Source organism: Arvicanthis niloticus, chromosome 15 (genome assembly GCF_011762505.2).
Source record: "Arvicanthis niloticus isolate mArvNil1 chromosome 15, mArvNil1.pat.X, whole genome shotgun sequence".
Classification (NCBI taxonomy): domain Eukaryota; kingdom Metazoa; phylum Chordata; class Mammalia; order Rodentia; family Muridae; genus Arvicanthis; species Arvicanthis niloticus.
In genome coordinates this window covers 44,192,841-44,205,391 of record NC_047672.1, presented here as the reverse complement: position 1 = coordinate 44,205,391, position 12,551 = coordinate 44,192,841, and the positions used below count along the sequence as shown (strand labels likewise).

The 12,551-nt window shown below is 40.0% G+C and overlaps 1 protein-coding gene across 1 annotated transcript in view; it reads left to right on the top strand.

Moving 5' to 3' along the window:
- Window positions 1–4,977: 4,977 nt before the first annotated feature.
- The window catches only part of Capza2 (capping actin protein of muscle Z-line subunit alpha 2), a 28,227-nt gene continuing 20,653 nt past the window's right edge, over window positions 4,978–12,551 (top strand). Inside the window, exon 1 of the mRNA XM_034519290.2 lies at window positions 4,978–5,223. Coding sequence (XP_034375181.1) covers window positions 5,185–5,223 — 39 coding nt within the window. The 5' untranslated portion in view covers window positions 4,978–5,184. The remainder of the gene's footprint in view (window positions 5,224–12,551) is intronic.

Sequence of the window (12,551 nt, the reverse complement as noted above, 5' to 3'; positions counted from 1 at the left end):
GTGGTACTCGCAAAGAATCAAGAGGAAGGAATTTTGGCGGATGCTGTGCAATTCCTCGGACTGGTCCTTTTGGCTTTGTGGGGAGACAAAGGACAATCTTGATTTTTGCTATGTGGATACTAATGAGTCCAAGCCGAAGATTTGAGAGTTTCCGATCCCAGGCAGGAGAGATGGCTCAGGGAGTTAAGTGGTTGTTGTACAAGCATGAAGGTCTGAGTTTGGATCCCCAAATCATGTTAAAACAAAAACAAAAACAACCAAGCAAACAAACAAAACCTAGGTATGGCATCATGACTGTAATCCTAGTGCTAGATGATGGAGACAGTAGATCTGCACAGCTTCTTGGTCAGCTCGAGGTTCAGTGGGAGTCCCCAACTAAATTAATGCAGAGAAGCAACGGGAGACATCCCATCAGCCTTTGGCTTCCATATGCCTTTGGCCAGTGGAGCACATTCATACACATTCCCCTTCTCCATGCCCTCCACACAGACACCAAAGAAAAAATTATTGATGCTTTACCAATACACATTTAAAGATATTTGACCTATCTTTTCCTTTAGGATCTGTGTTCATATGTACTATGTTGCTTCGTCCCTCCAGGTTAAAAAGAAAATGCAGTGAGGTTTTACTCAAGCCTCAAAAGTTACAGTGCCATGGAGGTAAAGGTGCGTGGTTTTAACGCTGTTTTTGTTTTGTCTTGTTTGCTTTATGTTTTATCAGTGAGTGGTCTAATGTTCTCTACCCATGGTGTTTATAAAACTCTATCAAAATGATAATAATTCATTGTATAGATGCGTTTTGAAAGACTCCATTATCTAGATATCAGAGAGAAAAACAGAATGGAAAGAAATAATAATATGTAGGAGCCAGCGGTGGTGGCGCACACCTTTAATCCCAGCACTTGGGAGGCAGAGGCAGGTGGATTTCTGAGTTCGAGGCCAGCCTGGTCTACAAAGTGAGTTCTAGGACAGCAAGGGCTATACAGAGAAACCCTGTCTCAAAACCCCACCCCCCCCCAAAAAATGTGTAGGAACTTGGGGTAGTTATTTCTAAGAAGAGAGGGAAAGCTAATTGTATATTATTAGTTGAAATAATAAATGATAATGTAAATTTTAATACTTTCTTGATTTGCCCTAACGGATCCCATTGGGGTTTACCCACCCTCTGTGCTTCATTTGGAACACATAACATCACTAAAGACTTAAATTTACAGTGGCAGGGGAATTAAAGAGTAAAAAAAAAAAAAAAAAACAATTGCAGAGTTAGTTAAGTGGCAGCTGAATAACTTGGGATTCTCTAGGAAAATTATTTGCTCTCTTATTCTGGAATCCCCAAATTACACGTTAAGACACTTGAAGCCACCATTTGACTACTAGCACAATTTTAAAATTCCCCTTCAGGTATGTGAAATGAATCACTGGATATGCATTTCAACAAAACTTTTCTTCAAGCACTTAAGTGCCACACACTAGATATACCAGAAGCTAATAAAGACATAGGCCATGGCCTGGAAGAGCAGAATGATATTATAATGATGATAACTAACACCATTAAGACCTATAATAATGCTTGGCCTGGGTGTTAAGCACACTGCCTGTGAGTATGCTCACTAAGTCCACCGGACAAACTCGTAAGCGGGTGGGGGGTGCCAGTAATATCCCCAATCACAAATGAAAAAAAATGGAAACAGTCAGAGTAAATTTCCCAAGGCTAAACTGAAGCTGAAAAAAAGATCAGAACCTAGATGTTAATAAGTATAACATATGAATGTCTTTGCATTAGGGCATATACAACAAAAAATTCAACAGAAAACTTCACACAGGAGTCTAAGAGAAAAAAAAAATTCGAAACTCAATAAGGGCTTCTGTTATGTAGCTACAGTCTCAGAATCTAAACACTCCTTCCCAGAAGGAATCATAGGAAGAGTCCGGAAGTAATGAAATTTACAAGGCTCAAGAAGTAAACAAAACTCACAGAGCTTGTTCTTGCCTTTGACACGATATATAAGCAGCTATACACAGGTGGAGAAAGAAGACTCGCTGTCTACAGATCACACACACAGCTCTCACATCGCTACTCTGAGTCGTTCGTTACCCATGCTGCTATGGCTTTCCCCACCCCCGCCCCAGAGCAGCAGCCATACTCCTGTGAGTGACCTTTCAACCATACTCCTGTAAACCCTGTTCAACCCACTAGTTAACTAAACTAGACTTGGGACAAAAGATTTTAATCTCAAAGGAAACTGCTACACAGCAATGGAACCCAAGATTTTCTGTCTATGAAATTAAGTAATCTCTGTTCACAGTAAGTTTAATGTTTGTTGGGTGTGAGGTGCATGCCACAATATGTGTGTGTGTGTGTGTGTGTGTGTGTGTGTGTGTGTGTGTGTTGGAAGGCGACTTAGAGAAGTTGAATCACTTACTTTACTGTGTGGGTTCTGGTGATCTGTGATCAAATTCAGATCATCAGGCTTGTTGGCAAACACTTTGACCTGCTGATCTATTTCACCAACCTTCATGACAAATTTAAAATGTAGCTACAGAGTTTGAGCATGTCTACAGGAAGTTGAAGGGGGGAAATAAAAACAAGCAGTTCTGGAGAGATGGTTCAGTGGTTAAGAACACTGGCTGCTCTTCCAGAGGACCCAGGTTCAATTCCCAGCACCTACATGGTCACTCAAAACTGTCTATAACTCCAGTTCTGGGGGACATGGCATCCTCACAAAGACATACATGCAGGCAAAATACCAATGCACATTTTAAAAAATCTTTTAAAAAAAGCAATCTTAAAAAGACAGGTCTAGGGGAGTTTTGAAAGGCCATGATTAAACCACCAAAAAAGTAAAAGTCAAGTCTTTTGGAAATTAAATAGGAAAATCATAGGAAGATGTGAGAGCATTGGGGGGAAGGAAATGAATAAGATCAGAATATAGTCTCTAATATTCTCAAGAAGTAAATAAAAGTTATTTTAAAAAGAGAAAGGGAGGTGGAAATTCTCGTGTTGGTAGAACTGTGTAAGGAAACTTTTGTTTATCTCTTGATTATGAAGCACCAGAGGTGAGGATACTAGTATGTTTCTTCATGCAGCCATGTGACAATCAGTTCTTATTTATACCTACTGAAATCTCTTTCAAATACATGCCACTTAAATTCTGCAATTCCCTTTAGCTGTATCAAGAAGGTAGTGTTAAGAGATTACTACAGGGACTATTCGATATTATACGTAATTAACTGTTCTTTGAATTGCCATGGGAACCATATGTAAAATATCACCAAAGCCGCAGCTAGAAACTTACTCTGACTCAGATTATTGCAAAACATTACAAGACTTTTGGTGAGTCTTCTAAAGGGGAGTGCGGCCAGTAAGTTAACTATGCAACATTTACCAAATACCCGCTGCAGAAGACATAAAATGCTAAGTAAACAGGAACAACATTGGTGGGAAAACCCTGAATCCCAGAGATACTATTGACGAAGCAGGTGCTGTGAACTGGATTTCTGGCATTCCAGTGAAGACACCTCCATTAAGTTCTATTCTTCGGAGAAAGGGAGGAGGTTCTGACAGTGGAAAGAATATGGGATGTTGAATAAAGTGCCTAGGATTCAGTCATGTGCGAGCCACGCAGCATCGTAACTGAACTTTGGTTTGGAGGTACAGTAATACTTAAGCACATACAATTGCCGGGAGCGATAAGTAAAGCGAGGATTTAGAAACTATAAGAGAGGAAATTGATATTGATTTGTAGCTCCCGAGGGTTTTGGCCAGACACTGTACTTTATTAACTTGCATATTGTCTCCACGGGTTTGTCTTCAACTGGACACTTTCAGTTCCCGCACATGTCAGCTTCCTCTTCCTGTTCTCTGCAAACTAACACTTTAGTAAGTCACTTAATGATAGTGTTCTTGGACTCAAATAGCTATTTGAACTCTTTAGGGTACTCTCACCTGTCATTTACACACAGCTGTCAGGTTGATGGTGCTGGGCATGTTCTGTTCATGTCGTGACACTGTCCAAATGCCTTCAATAGCCTCTCACGTTCTAATTATTAAAGTCTTAACTCCTAGCTAAACTCTAAGTCCTTGGTAAACAACGGGTAGTTTTCAGATGAGTAGCACTCCTTATACCTGGGAGCCTGGAAGTAATATAGATTCTCTGGTCCACTCAGGCCCACTGAACTAGCAACTCAATTTTATCAACATTTCCGGTTGCTTCCTGTGTCAGCTTTGACTTCATCCTTCCTTTTTTTTTTTTTTTTAAACGTGAAGCTTCAGTAGTAGAGTTGCCAGATTTAGCAAATAAAAATAACAGACATCCAGTAGAATGTGAAAACAATAAATAAAGTTTTTAGAATGTTTCAAATCCTTCATGGGATATTTTCCTTAACATTTGACTGTATGAAATTGAAACTTCTACTACATGACCTGTAAGTATTCTGGGCAGCCAGTTCATGAGGCTAACAACATTTTTTTCCCTTTCACGAGTACAATGCTTTCCTTAACTCAATATCTAATTAATAGAGATGAGTTTAAGAGCAGTTTCTCTGGGATTTTTGATGGTTTGGGTTTCTTTCCTCCATTTCTTATTCCTAAGAACTAGCACAAGGGCCTTCCTATCATAAAAGACCCATACATATTTTTCGGATGAATAAATAAATATAACAAAAGTAATCTTTCAATTATGGACTGGATTGTTGTGTGTCTATTTTAAATTAAAACAGTATTTTTCCTAATACTTAAAAATGTTTTAGATTGGTACAGCTTTTCACATTTTAGCTGGCAGCGTTCAGGACTTGGTGGGAACAAAGTCATGGGCTCAGAATGTACTCGTCGCCAACCGGATCCATATGGTCATCCTTGGGTAGAGAAGGCACCAGAGCAGGATACCATAGCAATCCGAGTTTGGAGGCGCCGCGCACGCGCACAGTCGCGCTCAGGCCCGCGCTCAGAGGCGGGAGGAGGAGCTCCAGGGCGCGTGCGCGGCGGCCTAGGCTGAGGAGGCGGAGCGCCCAGGCGTGTGCGCAGTGGCTTGGATCCGGGGAGGCGGAGCTCCGGGGCGCGTGCGCGGCGGCCTGGGCGGCGGGCCCCTCCCTTGGCGGGGGCGCGCGGCGCGGAAGACCGCACGGAAAGGGGGAAGTCAGGTGGCCGCTGCTGCCACCAGCGCCACGGTTTGTCGCCAGAAGGAAGATGGCGGATCTGGAGGAGCAGTTGTCCGATGAGGAGAAGGTAGGCGCCGCGGCGGTGAGGAGCAGGGCGGGCGGGACCGAGGGCCGAGGCGCGAGGGCTGGAGTCTGACCCCGGGCGGGCTCTGGCGGTGGGCCGCACGCCTGCGCGTCCCGAGCCGGGTGCTGCCCGGGCTCCCCGAGGCCGGGCCCCTCCGCTCCTTGTAGGGTGTGTGCTCCGAAAATAGGAAGCGGAGCCGGGCGGCGGCGGCGGGCGGGAGCGGGGGCGGCGGGACCCGGCGCTGGGGGTCCGGGCTCGGGAGCGGCCGACGGCGGAGCGGCGCCGCCTGGCCTGGGGCTTTCATCGTGAGGCGGGCGGGCGGGAGGGGGAAATGGCTTAGCCGACCCTCACTTTTTCTTGCAGTTTCTCCTCCCCAGCGCGAAGTGCTTCCTGGTTCCCCAGGGTGTTTCCTTCCCTCTGGAGGTCGCAGTCTCCACATCCCGCCCCTTTGCACCGCCCCCCCCCCCCCGCCATCGATTTCTTTTATTAATATTGTCATTACCTTTTTTTTTTTATTGCTGCTCCCCTGTTCCCCAGAAGGCAGTATTGTTCACAGAGACGCCTCCCCTCTATAGTTGTTTTCTGCCCAACTTGGCTGCTTCCCCCCCACCCCCCCTTGGGGCAGATTTGGTGACATCCCATCTTCCTGATAGGACCAACTCTGGAGAGGGCGAGCGGGTGCAACTGCTTTTACTGTGTGTTAAATGCTGTGACAGCATTGGGACCAAATGCACGACTCAAGTTCTCACATTTGTGATACGAAATCTGATCATTGAACTGAGACTCTTGCCCATTTTCTTTGGCGACTGAGGGGACCTCATACCCTGGGGCGAATAGTGTGAGGGAACTCTATACATTTTAAGTGTTTTCTGGAAAAGACCGGGACATTTTTCAAACTTAGACTTGACTGACATATGAGTATGGTGCACTTTGGAAATGTCTGATCTTAGCTTAGTTTTTAAGTTCCAGATGAAGGACACCCATGTGGGAAACATACTTAGTTCTAGTTGGGTATTAAAGAAACACTAAGAGTAGTTTTTTCAGTTAGGACCCTCTACTTTTTATACCGCACCAAAATTAGGGTGCTGTCTCCTTTCCCTTTGATTGTTCTTTTATGGTTTTGGAAAGTGTTTTGGTTTTATTGTTTGTGCCCTTTGATGAAATGGGATAATGTTCCAGAGTTCTTGAAGGGATATTTTTTCATGTTTTGTATACTTTCATATAATTATTAGGAACTCAGTTGTCTTGGAAGACAGTGAGAATTGTTAGGGTGGGAGTTAATGTAGACCGGCCATGTTGTTGAAAATTTCAAAATGAAATAATCAGATTCCTTATTCTTGACACCCAGGGCACTAAGATTCACAGACTAGTGTATAATTATGTTCACCTGCTGACATAACGTTGGAAACAAAATAATGAGAATTTTAAGTTTAGATTTAACTTTTTTGTGACTCAGGTAAGAATATTCTGTAGTAATTTTCACATACAGATTTTATAACAGTATTTTCTAATTTAAGAAATCAGTGGCTAAACTTTACAGTGAAATTTAAATAACCAATAAATTGAAAACAATATTCTTGTTACTTTTATTACCCAGTAGACTTGTACTGTTTTAGAAGGAGGGTGTTCCATAAGGATCAGAAATGGGTTTAGTTGTGATATTTTAAGACTAGTTGTTAAATCATGTTTCTCTGTTGTTATTTCCTTGTTTGTGATTTTCAGGAGTAAGTTTTAAATACTTTTTACACTTGAGTTTTTGTTTAGACTGCAGGTCTAAAGAAGGGGCGGTACTACAATATATACTGTCGTTTGTATGTGCTTATCACATAAGAAAAATATGTTGCAAAACTTAAATTTGAGGTAGTTTTATTACCCTTTACCTGTAAGTAAATTAAGGTTTTTAAAGCCTTAGATAGGAGGGAAATGGCAGAAGTGAAATTTAAACGTAAGTTTGTTAGAATTCAAGGTTTGCTTGCATACTTAATGATGTTATGTTCCCTTGAAATTGATTATAGGACTATCCTGGCCTTATATCTTGGTTTTCAGTTTGTTTATTTTTTTTTTTAAAAGAAGGAATGGTTCTTTGTAGTGTCAGGTTCTAAATGTGTGTTTTATACTTAGTGAAGAGGCTAACTGGTAAACTTGTTTTCATCATTTTTAACCTAAGTTTATGTTTATGTAATGTGAACATTGTATGCTACTGCTATATAGTTTCTTACTGGCCCTGTGAAATAACGAATTTTAAAAACTAATCATAGCTGGGTGTGGCAGAGCAGATTTGTAATGTAAGTACTGAGGAAACTGGGGCTGGCGGATGTCTAGTTTTGAGGCTGGCCTACAGAAAGCTACAACAAAAAGAGATTAGCTGGGCGTTGTAGTGCATACCTGTAATCTCAGTACCTTGGAGGCTGGTCAGGAGAAAAAAGTTTCAGTTTAGCTTGATCTTCTGAGTTCCAAGTCTGTCAGGGTTACACAGGGAGACCCTGTCTCAAAACAAACAAACTCTAGGGGGAAAGAATCTAGGACACTAGGCTGAATGTACTGTGATTTTTATGGCTTAATTTCTTTTGGCTACAGTGTTAAGGAAGTAAATTAAGCTGAAGAAACAATGAATGAAGTCTCTTAAAAGGCATTAATTTGTCATAGTGTGACCCTGTAAATTTTAAATAGTTACAGAAACTCCAAACCAAAAAGAGTTTTATGGTTTTCTTTCTTATTCTTTCTTAGGTCATTTGAATTGTATAGTAAATCATTTTAGTGAATTTGAAACGGTATGAAATTGTCCTATAGAGCTTAAGGAGAACCATTCTCAAACCCTCCTGAGGGAGGACAGTCACTGTGATAGTGATAGTGAATTTCCTTTTTGGACCTCACATCTCTTCCAGTGAGCACACTTCTATGGCTTCTGCTCTTGGTACTGCAGCTTTCGGGAGCCTGGAACTGTATGAGTGTGAGGGTGACCTTGAATGTTTGATCCACCTACTTCTACCTTAGTGCTGGGGTTGCAAGCATGCACTCTGTCTTGCTGAATTTAATGCTGGGGATGAAGCCTGGACTTTGTGTGTGTGTGCTTGTCAAGCCTTCTTCCAACTAAGCTACGTGTCCTGCCCTCTCCATTTCTATACATCTCTGTTTTCATTGTTGTGGTCACTTAGTCCTGTATTTCAAGACTTTGTTTTGTTAATTTTTTTCTGCTTGACCTGAACCTTAGATCAAAATTTTGTTACCTTTATGATCATGATCAAAAATATCTTGCACAATTTATTTCTTCTTTGTAAAACATAATTATGTTAGTATTTAGTTCATAATCTCTGGGTTGACAAGATTATCAGTTTGTAACAGAATTTCACTATCCAAACAGTACAATTAGGTCAGTAACAGCGTTTAAGAAATAAAAATTAAAGTTAAGAGACCTAGAAATTGTGTCAGAGCTGTTCTTTCCTTTCCGTTGCATTTGCTATGGGGAAGTTTTTTGCATACTTGCTAGATTGATCCTTCTGGCTCCTTATATTCAAACTATGCTTTTTTATATTCTCAAAAAATACCAGAGCCTAGTGCTTGTTGTGCTGATACACCTCTCTAACCCCCACACTCAGGGAACTTGGAGCCATCCCAACTAACGGCTTTGTATTCTTTTCTCCTGGGATAATTGTGACACTTGTCATATATGCTGTTTAATCATGTTCTGGTCCTTTTCTAACATCTTGCATAAGTTTATATTGAGGATAACTTTGAGGGTAATTTTGAGTAACTTTGAGGATATAGTTGTAAATATGCATAGTAAATGGCTGTTCCAGAGGACCTGTATTCAATTCTCAGCACCCACATGGCAACTCACAACTTTCTGTAACTCCCGTTCCAGGGGATCCAACACATAGACACACATGCAGGCAAAACACCAGTGAACATAAAAATAAATATTTTCTAAAAAAACATAGAAATGTTACTCTTGATATTTAATTCAGATTACTTGGCTCATTTAATCTCAAACTTAAAACATTATTGGTATTAAGTACAGTTTTGTTTAATATTTTCTGGTTTACTCTTCTTCCCTGTTATAATCCCTAAGTACAGAAATAATGTTATCTATTGCACTTATCAGTATGCTGCATGTAACTAGTAAAATGGTTCAGTAGGTGAATAAATGAATAACCTATCATTCACAGAGTTGAGAGAAAACCTGTGTCACGAAGAGTAAAAGCACATAATGTCAAATTTTTCTATGAAAATCTTGCTAATTTTTCATTCCTAAATTTTGCCATTGGTTTTTAGACTTTGGTCTGTTATAATTCCTGGTGTATTTATATTTATTGCTAAATATAGTTTATATATAAGCAGCTAAAATATTTCCCCTCCTATAATCATAACTGACATAAGAAATCTTATATTTATACAAGTAATTTATGGACTGCTAAATTTCACCATAATGTAAAGTTAATAGCACCTTAACAAAAGGCTTGACTAGTAAGCTCTTTTGGAAAATACACATTTCTAATTTAATTTTATGGATGAATTCTGTATAGCCAATTTCTACTGCAAGCAGAAATTTCATGTCAGCTATGATATAAATAAGTTTTTACACTTCACTCAATGAGAAATTTTTATAGAATATTTCAGGATATTTGGGAGCCATTTTTTCATAAAGAATAGAACTTTGCATTTCAGTGTAAAAAAATCACAGGTCCAAAAATAACAGAATAACAAAATCATCTGAAATACATTATTTTATCTAATGGTTGGGTTTTTATAAAAGTTGAAAAATATCTAAAGCTTCACTTTTTAAAAATTGAAGTTTATAGACTGGGAACTTTTAAACAATACTTGCTTGTCATAATAAGGCCTTGAGTTAAATTGCCATCACCAAAAAAAGTTTAATAAATTAGTTTATGGGAGTTTAAAAAGTGCTTCTCTAGAGTTTGTGTTGATTTTGATAAAAAGCCAACTGCACTGCACGTGGGTACCATGACGATGATTGGGATTCTAACTTTTTTGTGTTCTGTCACTTGGTGTTTGAACAGAGTTACTGATAAAGTGAGGAGTGTTGATGCATAGAAAATGAATGTACTGCAAATGACAGAAGTACATAGATGTAAATGATCCTTGTAACACTGTAGGATACAACAAACTATCATGAAGTGGGAAGATGTCTGTAATAGAGTGTTTTTAAGAATTCTGGTTCTAGTGCTGTTGAGATGGCTTAGCAGATAAAGGCACTTGTTCCCAACTCATAGCCAGTGTTTGACTTCCAGAATTCACAGTGGAAAGAAAAGAACTAACTTACAGAAAGTTGTCCTTTGACCTCACATATGCTTCATAGTGTATGTGTACATAACCCCCACACACACATGCACACATGCACACGTGCACAATGTAAATAAATGTTTAAAAAAATACTAATACAATACTACTATACTAACTATACTATACTAACACATTGTTTCATGACTTTCCTTAGAAAGAACATAAACAAATGTCTGTGCAATCCAGATTAGACACAGATAGCAGACCAATGAATCAATTGTACTCAAATGTAGGTTGGTTTATCTGTTAGTTTATTGGTTAGTTTATTGGTTTATTGGTTAGTTTATTGGTGTTGCTTACAGGAGCATAGGTGACCCTTTATCAGCTGTAGCACCAAGTAGTCCCAGCCCAGCATGGGTGATGAAGCTTCTAGAAAGCTCTGTCATGTGGCAGAGGCTCTCATTTACCTCCTTGTAGACAGGGAGCACAGAAAAAGAGATGCAGAGGGGACCAGGGCAAAATATAGCCCTCGTGTGCACTCTTCTGATAGGTCTTCCAGCTAGTTCCCCACCCCCACTTCTCAATAATGCCATTAAACCCTGTATCCACCAGGGGATTAATCCACTGATTAAACTTGAGGAAGAGGATCTAGTCACTTCTCCATAGCTCCTCAGAGAGCAACCAGGTCCTAGTCCGTGTGCCTGTGGCATGCGTTTCATATACACACCATAATATTTGGCCATTCTAATTAAACGAGAGTTCATTAGTACTTCTAGATTTTTTTTCAACACAAAGTAACTACTAAGTATCAAGTATGGGACATTGGTAACTTGTATTTGAGTGTTACTAGTCATCAAGTTTCAAAGGATTTGCTGTTTGCCAGGCACCATTCAAAAGTATCCAGATATGGAGGTGCACAGGCAAAATCTTTTTCTGGTTTTCTTTGTATTCCCAGCTAAATCAGAAATAGATTATTAGAAAAGGGCTTAGAAACTTAGCAATTTTTGTTGTTGCTTATATCAATTAATTGGGTTGTGTGCAGTTTCATACATGTGTAGATTGCATTCTTGTTAGTCCCACCCCTTGTTTTTATTTTCCTCCTGTTGCTGCCAACTTCTCTTCTTTACAGATATCATTTCCCGAATTCATGGCTTCTTTGTTTTGTCTCATGTCCCACGGAGTTTAACTAGAGCCATCTGTATAACCTTAGGTTTAGAGCTTTCTATTATAGCCTGGTAGGCTCACCAGTGAGTCCACAATTGAGTAGTATGCCGCCCCTCTTCCAGAATCTGTTAGTTTCCAGCAGGTCAGTAGTAGGTGGTAGGGACCCACGAGCCGCTTCTCTGTCTGAAGCTGCTTGAGTTCATAATTGCCAGGGCTGTGTTGTATTTAGAAGACAGCATTTTAAGCCCTTCTCCCTATCTTCCAGCTCTTAGATTGTTAACTCCCCACTTCCACAGCCATCCTTTATTCTCAGTATCTTGTGCAGGCACGAATCTCTACATTTGTTTCCATGTACTGCAAAGTGAGACTTCTTTGATTAAGGCTGAGACTAGTGTTTGTCTGGCTGTGCATATAAACATATATTTAAAGGGCATTTTAGGGTTGTGTCACTTTATCTGTACAGTAGTGTAAGTTTCCACTAGGACTTCATACCTTCTTAGCCATGGGCTTTGGCTGGATTTACAGTGCTAGTCATGACTACTCTTCTGTGGAGTTGACCTCAAATAGAATTGGAGAACAGTTGGTTACTCCCATAAAAGTCACTGTTGGACAGCAAGGGCCTTGGCCTTTACCTGAGCTGTCTCACTGATACAGTCAATTTTTTTTTTTTTTTTTTTTTGGTTTTTATTTTATTTGTATGGGTGTTTTGCTTGCATGTCTGTGACTACCACAGTATCTTAACAAGATGGTACTTTTTGTCATTGTAACAAACACATTTTTGTTACTTTAGAAATACAAAGTAAAGTTATGAAATTTCACAAGTGGTACTGTTTTAGTTCTATCATTCAGTTTGGATGTAAGAGAAGGCCTTTGCTGTCTTTGGGTCATATAGTGCAATAATAGTTCATCCATAGAACAAAAATACA